This window comes from Dromaius novaehollandiae, chromosome 23 (genome assembly GCF_036370855.1).
Source record: "Dromaius novaehollandiae isolate bDroNov1 chromosome 23, bDroNov1.hap1, whole genome shotgun sequence".
NCBI lineage: Eukaryota > Metazoa > Chordata > Aves > Casuariiformes > Dromaiidae > Dromaius > Dromaius novaehollandiae.
The window spans coordinates 2,991,633-3,007,751 of record NC_088120.1 but is presented as its reverse complement, the minus strand read 5'-3'; the positions used below and the strand labels follow the sequence as shown (position 1 = coordinate 3,007,751).

At 43.3% G+C, this 16,119-nt stretch overlaps 1 protein-coding gene across 1 annotated transcript; it reads right to left on the bottom strand.

Moving 5' to 3' along the window:
- Positions 1-1,794: 1,794 nt before the first annotated feature.
- On the bottom strand, positions 1,795-2,736 carry LOC112994174 (olfactory receptor 4D9-like). Its single transcript, XM_026118363.2, is given in 3 exon segments — positions 1,795-1,926; positions 1,929-2,055; positions 2,057-2,736. Coding segments are annotated over 3 exon segments (939 nt in total).
- Positions 2,737-16,119: the final 13,383 nt, after the last annotated feature.

Below are 16,119 nucleotides of genomic sequence, written 5' to 3'. Positions count from 1 at the left end.
CCTAACTGACTATAGCCAGGCATAAAATATTATTCAGCGTGCACTTCAGGTTCACAACTAAGTTGCTGCCTTACAAATTCCGATTCCTCAAGGCCCATCAGTCATGGAGGAATCACGGTGCAGGTGTCCCCTTCTCACTGAGTGGGGGTCCTGTGGCCAGTTCAGCTGTCCAGAGGTGGGTCCACACTGTGTAGGATAGTGTTAGTCTCTTATAGTTCCTCCTGTTGTTCCCCTGAAAGCAGCAGTTTAAACTAATCATAAGCCAAATTATCTTTTTATCCAATCAGGTCCTGTTGTTCCCTTACAATTTTTGTTCCTATTTCTCATCACTATATTCTCACATCTACCAGCGTTGAGAGTTTCTGCAGTATCATCTCATTTCTTACCACTATGTTCTCATGTAGCTCTGCAGTGTGGTACCTCAGGCTGTAGAAACCCTAGGTGATTGTCAGCTGGTGGGAAGCACCAGTGCCACCTGCTGTAGTAACGGCTGTGCTATCCATGAGGCACACTGTTGCCTGCCAGTCTGTGACAAATGGGACAGCAGTGGATTTCATTTGCCTCAGCTTTAGCAAGGTGTTTGACACGGTCTCCCACAATGTGCTTGAATACATGTTAGGATGGTACAGTCTAAAGTGTGTATGAATAGACAGGTAAAAAGTGATTGTATAATTCTCTGCAGGTGCATGGCTGACCTCCTCCATGCCTACTGCAATGGTGTCTGGACTGACATTCTCAAGGCTCAATGAGATTGACCACTTCTTTCATGATTTTGTTTTCCTGGCCCAAATTTCCTGCTCATGCACTTATCCCAGAAAACTATTGTGCCTCTCTCTGTCACATGTAACACCTAGGAGCTCCTTCCTCCTACCTGCTACCTCTTATGTTGCCTATGGACAGGATGGCTCACATTCGTAGAGCAGATTCCCAGAGTAATGCCTGTGATACTCGTCTCATGGTTGCCATCATATTACTTGCTTTCTTTGCTGAATCTCTTGTGAAAAAGTCACTAAGCGTGGACAGAACTTGTATTTCTTTTTTACTGTTTTGAAAGCCCACTGTTGAACATCTGAAAGTGAAGTCAGCTCATGACATAGAAACTGACTTACAGAAATATTGATTTGAAGGAAACTCTGGAGGGCCATAGTTTTAATTTACAGTCAAAGTGGAATTAACACCAACATCATATCAGGCCAGCCATAGTTTTGTCTTGATTACATCATGGCACACGATACAGAGCAATAAGTGAGATCAGATTGGATCTATAGTTGTATTCTGCAAAAGACGAGATTACTCTGATCCTTGGACATCTGTTTGATCTCCCTGAAGATACCCTCCCTTCTCACTAATTATAGGAGCATCCCAGATGATTCAGTAGCTCTGTAGATGTCTCTAGTTCTATGGGACTTCCTTCCTGCTCCCCCCTCTCCCCCCGAAAAAAAGCTATTATGTGAAACAGAAGACTCCAGGATAGATCAAGGGCATTGACAGTAATCTAGGACCACATTCAATGAGGATAATTCATAATACAAGTTCAAGACAGTCCTAAAAAGAAGACATCATCCATGTTTACAAGAAGACAGGAACTCGCCTAACTCCAGCTGTGCCTCTGAGCTGGGAAGGAGGAGTTGCTGCCTCACCCCCAGTCTGGTGAAAGGCTTACCATAATGAAGTCACGGCAAGCACTTGCATAGTGTGCACAGGTCTCTACCAGGGTACATCAGTTATACTCAGTTATACCATATCTAATCACTTAGGATAGGATCTGCCCTCTCAGCAATTTATCCCTGAATTCTACTGCCTTTCTGACAAAAAGACTCTACTCAACATTCTCCTGATGGCTGCCTTCATCTCCAAGTTCCTCAGTGTGTAGATCATAGGGCTCAGCATTGGTGTGACAACAGTGTAAATGACAGATAATGACAGGGCTTGTCCAGGGGAAAATTCTTAAACGGCTGAGCGTAGATAAAGATACTGGGAATGAATGCCAAGCTTACGACTGTGAGCTGGGCTCCACAGGTAGACAGGGCTTTCCTCTTTCCTTCTGTCACGTGTCCTTATCTTCAGTAAGATAGTGCTGTAAAAAATGAGTAGAATGAGGAATACAAATATGAGAATGAATCCGTCATTGAAGACCATCTGCAGTTCAGCTACATATGTGTCTGTGCAGGCCAGTTTGATGATCAGAGAGACATCACAGTAGAAATTGTCAAGAACATTGGGTCCACAGAATGGGAGCTGGAGAAGGAGTCCAATTTGTATAACAGAGCGAGCAAATCCACCAAACCGGGCAAATGCCACCAGCCTCGAGCACACCCACTGATTCATGATAGACAAGCACCGCAACAGCTTGTAGATGGCTACATATCTATCTGTTGCCATTGTAAGTAGGGAAAAGACAATAGCACCAGCAGTGAAATGGAAGAAGAAGATCTGGAGAACACATTTACTGAATGATATGATTTTGTGTTGGTTTAAGAGGCTTGGCAGCAATTTTGGAACACTGACTGAGGAATCACTGACATCTAGGAAAGCCAGATTGGTCAGTAAAAAGTACATAGGTGTGTTAAGTTGGTGATCCGTTGCCACTGTGATGATGATGGCAAAATTTCCCAGCAAAGTTATCACATAGATGACAAAGATGACAAAGAAGAGTAAATACTGCAGCTGAGGATTTTAAGTAAGGCCCAGGAGGATGAATTCTTTCACTCTTCCAGTTTGGTTATGCTCTTCCATTGAATGTTTTTACACCTGTATATCAAAAAATCATAATGATACTATCAATATCCACTCATAATCATTTCCTTCCTCTTTTACCAGCTGGAAATTATGGCTAAGTAGATACTAACTTGGTATTATAGGAAGTCCTTTCTTTCCTAGTCTTTAAATGTTTCTTTTTCATGTTTTTCATGAAAAGGCTGAATCCTATGAACATGCCTCCAGGTATTCATGATAGGACTTACAAATATGAGTTTCTAGAATTCAAGGGTGTTAAATGCCCACTGGTGTCTTGTACTAAAGATGTATTGATCTGTTACAGTGAAATTAGAATTTAATTTGTCAGTGGCAACACACGGTAAAAGCCAAAAGTGTCTTGGCAAAACATATGAGAGCTTATTTGCTGTTATCTGTAAGCATTAGACAGGGAATAGGAGCCATCTCATCAACAACATGTTTCTAAAATTGGAGTCTTTCTCTCTGCAAGCACAGGGTGTTTATCTGATTGGAATAGAAATCTGTTAGTCTAAAAGAGCTGTCTACAATATGTGGGATGAATGGCCCTGCTGAGGTCCCTGTGTCTCTCTATTGACTTCAGCAGGAGGCTGCTAGATTTTGTTCAGCTTCCTCAGCTGCTTTTGGACTTCAAAGGAGAGATGAAGTGAATGCCCCCTCATTCTCTTAATATACAGTTCTCTGAGATCAGAACTTGTTCCACTCACCCAAATTGGAGAAACCTCCGCTTGGTCAGATGAACCATCTTCTAGACTCTGTGGATGGTATTGGCTCGATTTCCATAGACCAAACAAAATGCTCAGACAAACAGCTCACTGGACAAGTCCCAGCATGTGAGGGAGCTGGATCTCATGCATAAGTTTAATGTGCATTTTTGTGACTTCACTTCAGGAGCAGGATTCAGGGTTTGAAACAAAGGCAAACTGTCATTTCAGATATTGTCAAGACTCCAGGCGACCTTCCCCTCCTTCTGCCTACTCCTAGGTAAGCTGCCTCCATTTGACTAGGTCCCATGTCAAATGTGCCAGTTAGACCTGTGAACATGATTTGGATACCCAAGAGCTTCTCAAATGACATGAGGCACCTCCACACAGGAAACAGAATCCTGCTGAGATACATCACTGTGATTGTATCCATATAATCTAATTGGAAGTCCTGGATATTGTTTGCAGAGTGCATCTCACTTGATACTAATGTAGGCCTCAGAAACAAGTCACACCAATCATGTCACAGAATTGACTTCTTTCCTCCCTGGCTCACAAAGCAAGTCTAAGTGCCTAGCTCATATAGAAACACTGGGGCTGTGTGTGCCTGAAGTCCTATGACAAGAATCCTGCTCTGAAGGAAACACAAGATTCCAAAATTACCCACTTCCAAAAAGCCTGTACATGTCAAGTGAAATGCTGTTTAAAAGGAAGCAATGTGCAGAAAAGTCTTCCCACTGTGAGGGGGCTGAAGAACTGTCTCCTTCCAAATCTCCAGTGCTCATGTAGAATCATGTTGAAATTTTGCCTTGGGAGAAACCTGAAGTGGTTTATCCTCCTGCTGGAACAGGATAAAGAGTAATGGCCTCCAACCTGCACAACTGAGAGCTTCTAGATTTGGAGCAAAGAGGATATTTCTCATTGTCTTAAGTTAGATTTTTTTACTAGTCCCTAAATAACAGGTGGATAATATGCAGTGGCAGAGTTATTTTATGTAGGGAGCATTTATCCCAGAGTCCTAAAAACTGCCTGAATATAGACTGTTTCCTACCTTGAGTAATTTATTGATTTAGTCCCATGTTCGCAGTAAACACATTACTGGGAGTTACACTTTTAGCACTTGGAGCAAAAGGAGTTTTTTTTCTCTGAGTGAGATTTTAATCCCAGCTCTGACTCAAGAGAGTGAAACATTTTTTTTGCTTGCAGAAGACTTTTGGCAAAGGTAAAAGAGTAATGTCTGTGTATGAGGTGAGTAAGGTCTCCAGTGTTCACACTAGTGGGAGTTCTTCATGTTTAACACTATAAACTGTAATAATATGGGAGAAATTAAGAAAAGCCATCAATAAGAATAGAATGGGACCAGAGTAGATGTGTCCATTGTCCAGATGCTCTTGATGCCCTGTAGAGAGAAGCAGGCACTGCTAGGATGTGATTCATCCTCCTCTGCTCCATCCTCGCAATATATGCCTACACTTGGCCATGCCAGTAATGCCTGGGATGTGCCTATTTTTCTTTTCATAGCTACATGGTTAGCTTCCATGGAGATACAGACATGAGAGCTGTGTAAAGCTAGGGGAGAGAATTCTCAGCATTCACCTCTGATGACATCCACAGTTAACCCTTGAGCTAGACTTCTTTTCTTGCATGTCCTCAGTGAATGGATGAGAAAGAGCTGGCAATTCCTCCTTCTCCTCCACGCACTTCTCTACACTTCTGACATACTACAGAGCAGCTGAGGGATGGCTGGTTGGAGGGTGAAACAGAAACCTGGAGAGTCAGTGGGTGCTTGGTGAGACAATACCTTTTTCACTCTCCTTGGTGCTGTACATATGTCAATCTATTTCCATTTTTTAATTGTTTTTTTCCCCTTACCATGGCCTCTCATCTCCACTCTTTGTCCTTCTCTCTTACCCTATTGTTCCTCTTTGACTCAGTCCAAACTTCTCATCACTCTCCTTTCCTCATCCCTGTCTATGATCAAACCCATTTTTTTCATTGTGATTACCTCAGGAAAACACCTGGCCTTACCGAATGACTCCATCCTATCTTTTCCCACCCCAGTGTTCCTGTTACAGTTCCTGCTTGTGCATGCTATCCTGGGCTGATTGAGAACAGCACCACTATTTCACTCTGACATGCTTAACCTAATGTCATGAGGTATAGTCTGTTGACTCTGTTGTCTTCCTTGCTTTCCACTTTGCCATCCTTCCTGATGACATTCCCATTTCATAACCATCTGCCAGGACCCCCATGCAGCCCAAACACTTCCTGTTGGCTAACCCAGATATCTTGGACGTCTGATACTTGCCCATCATGTGGACTGACTGTAAAGCCAGAAGGTAACCTCCTGTCTGAGTTTCATTTCCCAGCTCTTGTTCGTGGATTTTTAGGGAACAGAGGAAATGTTCTGCCTCACCATTCTGGCCTATGACTGCTACATGGCCATCTGCAGACCTCTCCATTATATAAGTGCCATAAACTGGCACCTCCATGCTGTTTTAGTGCTTGCTTTTTAGGTGAAGGGTTTTGTCCACTCCTTCACCCAAGAGTTCTCATCATATGTCTCTTACTAGGTGGCCCCAAACAGCTGAACAACTTCTGTAACATAGTTGAGGTCCTCAAAATCTTCTCCAAAAAAGTGGGCAATGATCTTCTCCAGTGGCTTCACCTTGATGGTTGCCTTGTTGACCATATTGGTCCCCTAACCCTTCTTATTGGCCATGCTCAAAAAGACCACTGGTGATATCTCAGCATAACCCTGCCCACATATTATTTGGGAGAGTAGGAGAGGGGAAAGGAGGAGAAAAGCCAACTTTCTGCTAAGCTATATGAATTGCTAGGGAGTCAGGGAGCACTTGTGTGCTTGCAGATCCAGGCCTCAGGAGAGGAAGGGAACAAAGGCATGATGGGTACAAAAGACAGGAGTCTGGTCTGCACGCCTTGATCCATGCACACACTAGGAAAGGCAACCCAGGGCACTTGCCAGACACACAGCCCCTTGCATGAGCCATTTCCAGCACTGGCCATTTACCCAGCCCTTGGTACATGGGCCTCCTGTCCTCTTGCTGGTTGCAGTGTCTGTATTGGAAGGAAACAGCCTTGAATGGCCTCTCTGTTGGCACACACCCTGGGAGGATGTCTATCTGCTAACACTCACATGGGGCTCAGCTCCCATGCCAGCAGTGTCATTCAGGGGAGCAGGACAGCAGGGCTGAACAGCTCATGATAAGCCTTGTCCCCCTGCAGTGGGGCAGCCCCACACACCTGATGCAATCTCTCTGAACATGAGCTAGCCTCGCTAGCTTTTTTCCTTCAGTGTCTCACTGCACCAGCTTAGCAGATGCATCAGGACCAGCTCCAGACACAGCACTGCGATTATGGGCAGTTGCCATGACACAGGGCCTCATGGGCACATCTGGCCAGTAAGCAGCATCTTGGGATGGGGGACACCAGTGCCTCCATGGGCACCATTGTGGGTCATAGTGCAGTGAGCAGAGACCTCTGTCCTGAGTGAGCCAGAACCACAGGAGCTCCAGTCACTCCCAGGGCAGGGGCAGATGCTTCATGCAGCATACTACAGGATTTGATACCTCACCCTGAGCAAGGAGAGTGAGGCTGGGAGGTGGCAGGACCTGCAGAGAGAAGGAGGGACAGCCCTGACACTGCCTCTGGTAAAAGAAGCTCAGGGAGTGATGGTCCACATAATCCTAACCCTTTCAAACACATCCCAGAGCCCTCATCCCCTCCCTGTAAGAGTTTGGGTCTGCTGGTATTCGCAGACCACACACAATGTTTTGAATGACATCTTATAAAAATATTATTTCATGGGAAAAATAAATCACAGCTTTTTGCTGCAGGCAAATAGTCAAAGCCACGATTTTCATATTGCAGTGGCACCCTCGCATCCATATGAGCTGTCCCCAGGGTTGTGGGACAGGCTGTCCTGTCTGTTGGGTGTCAGAGGGGAGGCTGCGTTCATCAGGGTCGAGCATCATCACATAGTGCAGTCAGAGCCATCTGCTTCTTGTGATGTGTTTTCCTATCACTAATCTGAAGTTAAAGACTGAGTATACCACCGTGAACCTGATCAAATAGCAATCTCATAAAGAGCTTGTACTTGACAGTCTGTTTTGAAGTATTTTGTATGTTCTGTATCTCACCTTCAGTGACTTTGTACAGCAACAAGCATCCCAATGAACACAGACATTAGCTTAGTGGCGAGGATGGGGAAATCTATGAAATTTAAGTTATAAAGGTCATGCAAAGAGGAAATTAAATTTTGTTGTTTAGTTACAGTTGTGATCTAGCTGGGTGTCTGGGATGTGATTGTCTGCGTTCCCAGCACAGTTAGCCATCAATTCCCTGGACAGACAAAGAACTCCACAGCTGCTGTCTGCATAAAGGAGATACTGGGCTGACTTGAGAGTAGGTGATCAATGTACTCCCAGCCAGCTTCCCAACAAAGCAAATCACCAATAGTTACAGGAGCTCTTCAGGTGGGACTTCTGGACATTTCCAAAGATTCTCTCAGGAAGCTCCTGTTGTGCGTAGACCACCTGCTGAACACTGTTGGTATGCTTTGATGTGTTGATTAGCATCCCAGGTTTTAAAACCTAGCAGTCCCAGTGACTTCCCCAGGCAGTTTTTGCAGTAGATCAAGGAGATGCGCAAATTGTAGATAATGCTAAATAGTTAGTATAACTATTATACTAACTGCATATGCAGGGATGGTCATGTAAGACAGTCTTTTTTGCATAGTTAAGATAGTATGGAGTTGTTTTATAAGTAGTTTATAATAATCAACAGAAATGGATCAGACATATGCTGGAGTAGTCATGCAGGACCACAGGCCAGCTGGATTATAAGAATTCACTTGCATAACAGTCCCATGAGTCTTATCTGATCCAGCTAAACAAGCTAGTACAAGAATGTTTGCAATGAAGACTCCTGTTGCCAACCAGACAGTGCCTGATCATCCCATTCAGGAGATTTGATTATCCACATGAGAGTTACCCTATGCAGAAGCTCCCAAGAAATTATTATTATTATTATTATTATTATTATTATTATTATTATTATTATTATTTTTAACACTCTGTCCATGAGTGTCTTTGCAAGACACAGCAGGGATGTTGATTGTGAGGCCACTTCTGTTGCAGCAACCTGACTGGCCACCAGACGGCAGCATGGCATTTTCAGGTCTTCAAGCACATCACAAAACCAGCACAGCTGACATAATGATACAGTCAGAGGGGCAGAGATAGGCAAGTAAAGACAATGTGGTTGGCATGTTGATTGCGATGTCATTTCTATTACAAAAATATGACGGGCTCACAGCAGGCAGGTCAACATTATGAGTTCATGAAGTGCATCACAAAGCCTTCAGACTAAAGAAAATGCTGTGAAAGGAAAGGAAGAATCAGGTAAAGGGGACACAGGTAGGATGTTGATTGTGAGGTTACATCTGTTACAATAACCTGACTGGCCAACAGCAGGCAGGCTTTGTGATATCCTGAGGTGCATCACAAAGCCTGCCCAGCAGTGATGATAGCTTGACTGGAGGGGAAAGGAAGAACCAGATAAACCTAACACAGGTGGGATATTGATTATGAGGTGACTTCGGCTACAGCAACTTGATTGTCAAGCAGCAAGGAAGACAGCATCATGAGGTCATCGAGGACATCACAAAGCCTGCTAAAAGAGATCAGAGCTAGTGAGAAGGGGCAAGGGTCAGGAGGGCTAGTGGGACATGACAAGGATGCTGATTTTAAGGTCACTTCCTTTCACAGGATCATAGGATGATTCAGAATGGAAGGGACCTTGTGAGGTCTCTAGTCCAACCTCCTGCTCAAAGTAGCATCAGCTATGAGGTCTCACCAGGTTGTTCCAGACTCTATATAGTCTAGTCATGAATGCCTCAAGTATGGGGACCGCACAACCTCTCTGGGCAACCTGTTCCAGATCTTGATTGTCCTCATGTGACGCGTTAATAGAGGTGTGTCAAGGATTCTTTCAGATTCTGGGATTAATCTCACTGAACTTGAGAGATCATCGCTAGTCAAGTATATGAGTTCATTAAAGATAAGAGGTTCTATACATTTACAAACTACAAATATAACAAAGCTAGAAGTATAGTAAAGCTAGCCATGCAACAGGACTAAAGAAAAAGAATATATATGTATCAGAGTTCTATGGTCAAACCATGGGTGCACAGTACAGTAACCGCTCTTAACCTTTCCTTGTCCCTGTGGGCCACCCCTCTGGTAGTTTTCCCTAGATTGTTCTCACCGTGCTCCAGTGTGCAGGGATGATTCATGTCTTCCCTAGCAGCTGTCAGGTCAGCAGGCCAGCTGATGGTGATCCAAGTCCAGATGAAGAGGTTTATTTTCTTTTATCTTTCCCTTACTCCTGGACTTAGTTCATTATCCAATCAAATAATACCAGACTATAGTTCCACAGTAGTTGTATGAACTCAGTAACAGTGCGCATGTCAACAGATAACCCCATGTCTGGTTCTTACCAGTCTGAGCTGCCCCTGCAGTTTGACTCTTGTATGGTTTGACTTTTATATGATTTTGACTCTTGTAGGGATTCACTAACAGGTCATCTAGTGGAAAAAATCCACAGTGCCTGGATGCTTAGGATGTGAGTCTGTGGTGTCACATAATCTCCAGCAGGTATCCCTTCCCCTTTGCTGACTTAGTTTGTTCAGTAATCATGGGGTCATTGGAGGATGTGTCACTAGGCTACAGCAACCCCCCAGTGTGGTGACTCCTGCTGTGCTATGCCTGTGGTTCCATAACTCTTGGGGAGCACCCCAGAGCAAACCACTTTTCTATGGGCTGCACCATCCTGAGTTCCATGCTTGCGTGTGCAGCACCTATCACCTCGTTGTGAAAATTTCAATTTAAAACCTCTCCTGTTTCAATTTATGCTCATTCTCTCATTCTCTCACCATGCACCACTAGGTGAAACACCTAGTTTCTGCTTGATAATTTCCTTGCTGGTATTTGAAAGCTGCTCTTAGGTCCCCCCAAAGCCATCTCCTCTCCAGGCTGAACAAAACCCACTTCCATCAGCCTCCCCTCACAGGCAAGTGCTGCAGCCCCCTGTTACCTAGGTGGCTCTCCAGTGAACTTGCTCCAGCTGATCTTTCTTGCATTGGGGACCCCAAAACTACACAGTATTCCAGATACAGTCTAACAAGTGCCCATCAGAGGGGGATAATCACTTCCCTGGATCTACTGGCTGTGATCCTGTTCATACAAGCTCAGGATGCTGTTGGCCATCTCTGCTGCCAAGGCACACTGCTGACTCATGTTCAGCTTGCTTCCCTTTCACAAGGCCCCTCCAGCTCCTTTCCCTCAGGACTGTTCCCCAGCTACTCCGTTCCCAGCATGTGTTGTTGCAAGGAGTTCTTCCTTCCCAGGTGAAGCTCTTTGCATTTCCCCTTGTGGAACTTCATAATCCTTCCTGTTGGCCCATTCCTCCAGCCTGTCCAGGTCCCTCTGTGTAGCGGTCCTACCCTCAAGCATATTGACTGCTCCCCCCTCCATCCCCCAGGTGGTGCCAGCCAAAAACTTGATGTACGTGCACTCTGTCACCAACTCCAGATCATAGATAAAAATGTTAAATGGGACATGTCCCAGGATAGACCTCCATGATATTCCACTTGCCTCCAGCACCCAGGTAGAGCATGACCCATTAACCATGACCCATTGAGCCCAATCATCCAATGAGGTTTATTTACTCATTTGTCTGGCCACCCATCCAGACCATAATGTCCTAACTTGGATACAAGAATATGGTGGGATACCATATTGAATGCCTTGCTAAAGTTGAGGCAAATGACTTCCACTGTTCTCCCCTCATCCACAAATCCAGTCATTTCAATATAGAATGAAGTCAGGCTGATAAGGCATGATTTATCTTCGGTAAGTCCTTGCTGACTGTTCCCAATTGCCTGCTTGTACATGTGCCCGGAAGTGTGGTCCCAAAGGACTTGTTCCATGATTTTCAGGGGCTGAAGAGAAGCTGACTGACCCTTAGGTCCCTGGACTGCTCTTTTGGCTGTTTTTGAAATTGGGTGCAATGCTTGCCTTTCTCCAGGCATCAGGACCACCTCCACTCTCCATAACTTTTCAAAAATGGTAGAGAGTGGCCTTGCAAGGACATCAGTTTTCTTGGCACTGTTGGATGCAGCCCATCAAATACTGTAAACTTGTATGGGCTTAGATCTTGCAAATAATCCTCAATGCTCATTCACTGCTGGTTCTTCTCTTTGAATCCTTTCACTAATCAAGGTCTGGAAGATCGTGTTGGTTAAAACTGAATCAAAGAGGTTATTGAGTACCTCAGCCTTACATGTATCTGCTGCCATTAAATCACCTTCCCCATTCAAAATGGGCTCTTAAAAGTTCCTGTTGCCCTTGACATCCCTTGCAAATGTCGAAATTATACTTACTGGACTACACAAGCCCTAAGCTGCCCATTACAGCTCCAGAGCAAGAAAGTGATGTTCTAATAGAAGGTTAGATGAAATTATCATCTGAATGGTCAGCAGTGGTCAAGAAAAGCTACTCAGATGTTAGGATTTATTAGGAAGTATATAGAGGACAAAACAGAACACACTCCTATGTCCTGGAGAAATTTACAGCTTACCAAAGCTGTAGTGCCTTGTTCAGGTCCCCTCAGAACATATATCTAAGTGAAAAAGGTCCAGAGAGTGACTTTCGTAACAAGAATAATTCAGTAGGGTAAAACCCATCTGCCTACAAAAGATGTTAATTGAAGGAGCATATGATAGAGATCTACCAAATCATGAGTGTCATGCACTCATGAGCTGAAAACGCTCAGAGGCTGGCAGAATGCTGGAAGGCGATAATCACATATGCTCTCCCTACTTTTACTTTCTCTAGTCACATGTTTATGATCATTGTTTGAGACAGAATATTGGAAAAAGGGACTGTCAGTGTGCATGAGTGCAGCAGTGCTTACGTACTTTTGGAGAAGAGCTGCTGAGCCTGTGTGATAAAGATGCTGAATACTATGACAAGATCTGAAGATATGATGCATTTGCAAACACAAAGAAATTTTTGTATGTCTATATGTATTTATCTGCCAATAAGAAGCATGAAATTGTTGTTGAAGGGAAGATAAGTCAAGCACTTAAGTTGAACATAGTGTTCTAAGCTGCCATTTAGATTCAGAGAAGAAAGGGAATTTCTCAGAAGGCAATTCTTCTCATTTTGAGATAGGAATGCAAAAGTTTACATTGTAAATAGTAGGATGAATCTCCATCTGCCTATGTTAATCTCCATTACAAATTGGAAGGGGCTGAGATGATAATCTTAGACAAATACATTTCAGACACCTATGACTAAATTAGAGTGACTACACTCCAATAGTCTGGAGTGCCTCTAACTCCAAGGGTAGCTTTTGTCTCCCTAAACTTTATATATATTTTAAAAAATAAACAAGTCAATCTGAGGTATTTACCCAAAGTTATCTCTGGAGTCAGTGAGTGGTAAGCATTTTCAACCAGTTCTACTGATTATGTGCTTCTGAAAATCCAAGAGAAACTAGCTTTGCACTTATATTTAGATAACCACAGGGTCTAGATCTGAGCTAAACCTCTCAACATCCTCCGGTAAGGAGAAAAAGATATTTTTAGGATGTGAATCATCTCAGTTATTTTAGCCATTTCAGGGTGAAAAAAATGGTGTATTAAAACTGCCATATTTCTCCATTCGTAAAGACAGGCAAGGGTGATGCATAAAGCTAGGTAAGCAAGATCTGATCTCAGAAAAACTCTAGATGCAGCAATGTAGTCATACACATCTGAAAGAGTCACCTGGAGTTTAATTTAGTTTCCCACACACAGATGTGTCTTTCCATTTGAGATGTCCTAACATGTACAACTTGGTCTCCAGTTGTTGCTCCAGAAGAGCGTAAGTCTCTTGTATGTCCTGCACCACAGCCACCATGTCCAAGCTCATATCTTCAGTATCCTTAGTCTCATCTCAAATGGAAAGACATACATACATGTAGACTGCTGAAACTAATCAGTGCATGTAGGTGGACATTTGTGTAGCCGCTGGAGAGAATCGGGGTATCTCATCTCATCTCATCCTAAGATAGCATTTTTTAACATATTTGATGACTGGTGTTCAAGAAGTCCCTATTCCTCTCCATTGGATCTAAGGGCATCCTAGGTAGCTAGTTCAGATTTAATTTTTATACTGTAGCTGTGTGGTGTTAGGTGAGATCAAACCCCCTCAGTATGTAGGAGAGAGCGCCCAGAACCCTTTTCTTGTTCTTACCCTTACTCTGTCATCTGGACTGAAAAATTCTCATGAGGAGCTAGGAGAAAATGTGTAACATGGGACAGGATGGGTGAAAAGGAAGTGGAAAAAAGTCTCCCCTCCACCCCATATCTTGGGGACACTGGTCCCTTAGGAAAACAAAAGATTTCAGAGATTCACACATTAATGGATGCAACACATTAAATCCTTGGATGATTCACTGCAATTTAGTTTATCAGGATTTGTGACAGAATCCTTCTCCCACAAACCTATACGTAAATGAAGAGTAACACCTATGAAATCACATTTGTAAGAGATCCTGTTTAGGTCCTTGTCATCATCCTGCTCAGGGGCTTCTTGTATTTTCTTATTTTTTAAGCTATAAGCATTTGGGTTTATTAGTGGTGTAATAATGGCACACAGCACAGGTGCCAGTAGATCCCAATAGGAGGAATGATATCTATCTTACATATGAAAAGTTTTCCATGCCAAAAATAAGCTAATGATGATGCGAGAGAGGCAAGTGGAGAATGCTTTATGTCTCTTCTGTCTGGATGGGATTCTCAGTACAGTGGAGAAGATCTGAACCTAGGAGATGATAATAAAGATGAAACAGCTCAGTGTGATGCACACCCCAAACATGATCACCAAAATCTTGTTGACCAATGTCAAAAAGGGCCACTAACATAATTAAGTGACTAGAGCATCTCTCATAGGAGGAAAGGCTGAGAGAGCTGGGGCTTTTTAGCTTAGAGAAAAGAAGGCTAAGGGGGGAACTTACCAATGTGTATGAGTATCTGAAAGGAGGGTGTAAAGAGACTCTTCTCAGTGATGCCCAGAGATAGGACAAGAGGCAATGGACACAAACTGAAACACAGGAAGTTCCATCTGAATGTGAGGAAAAGCTTGTTTACTGTGAGGGTGACTGAGCACTGGAACACGTTTCCCAGAGAGGTTGTGGAGTTTCATCTTTGGAGACATTCAAAAGCTGTCCGGGCAACATGCTCTGGATGACCCTGCTTGAGCAGGGGTGTTGGACTAGATGGTCTCCAGAGATCCCTTCCAACCTCAACCAAGTTTGGCCAGCCAGTCAAGGGGAGTTATCCCCCTTTTACTCACCACAGTATATGCTCTGGCCACATTTGAAATGTTGTACCCAGCTGAAGGCCCTCTTGTCCAAGAGGAATGTCCAAAAAAAAAAAAAAAAAGTGATCTGTATGGACAGATTGGGAGAACTGGGCTGCTTTAGGCAGGTGAAGTAGAGGTTAAGGGAAATAACAGCCTATAACTAACTGAAAAAATGATGGAGACAAACTCTTCTCAGCAGTGGTAAATAGTATAGCAGAAGCAACAGACACAGACTGCATCTTGGGAGCTTCAAAGTGGACATTGGAGAAAACAAAAAAATTATTAGGAAGGTAGTGCTACACTGAAACCATTAACCTCTGTTTCCATGATCCCCATCTTTGGAGATTTTCCAGATTTGACTAGACAATATCACAGGCAGATTGATCTAGGACTGAGGTTGGACTAAAGACTTTCAGCAGTTTCTTTCCACCAGCAGTGGGATTCTTTGGTTTGCAGTGTATCCTAAGAGAAGGGGTTCAGCTGGAGATGAAGATATCTGAATGTTCACATTTAGGTACAGAGTCTGCATATAAGCTGGGCATCAGAAATACCATTATAAAAGCTGAGATGTAACATCTGATCAGCTCCCTAAGTTTAGATATAGGTGTGCCATGTTGTTTGAGATTCCCCAGAATACCTCTCTTCTAGTCTATAGGAGAATAGTTCATCTGTAAGACTCTGGCATGTCTAACTGTGCTATGTGCCTGCTTTAGTCTTTAAACAGAATCTAAACAAAGACACTGACTATGGTAGTTTTCAATTAAATGCTGAAATATAGAGCCGATGAAGAGACCTCAAAGCTGTTGCAGAGTTACGACTTCAGAAACTAGAAATCAAAATAATAACATTTAAAGTATCACAACCTATAGGTCATTCTACATGCAACAGCCACTTCCCTAACTGGCACCAAAAAACTCACTTTCCTTATCTCAGCAGCTAGGTTTTTTGAAGAAAGATACATTACTTTGACCTGACAGCAACAACAGCAACATTTCCTCTCCTTCCAAAACCTTATACACTGAGGGAAATAGAGGGATAAGAATGAAGAGAGGGAAGTCATCACCTTTATTTCACTACATATAAGAGTATCACAGTCATAATTTGATAATTATGATTCGAGTTAGTTTTACTACCAAACTTAACTTTTCAAAAGAGTTCAGTGGAAGTGTGGATCTATTTTATGGAATGAAGACAGCTTAGAATGATTTCATCAAGTTTAGAGCTCTATATCTGTAGAGTTTATTAATTAA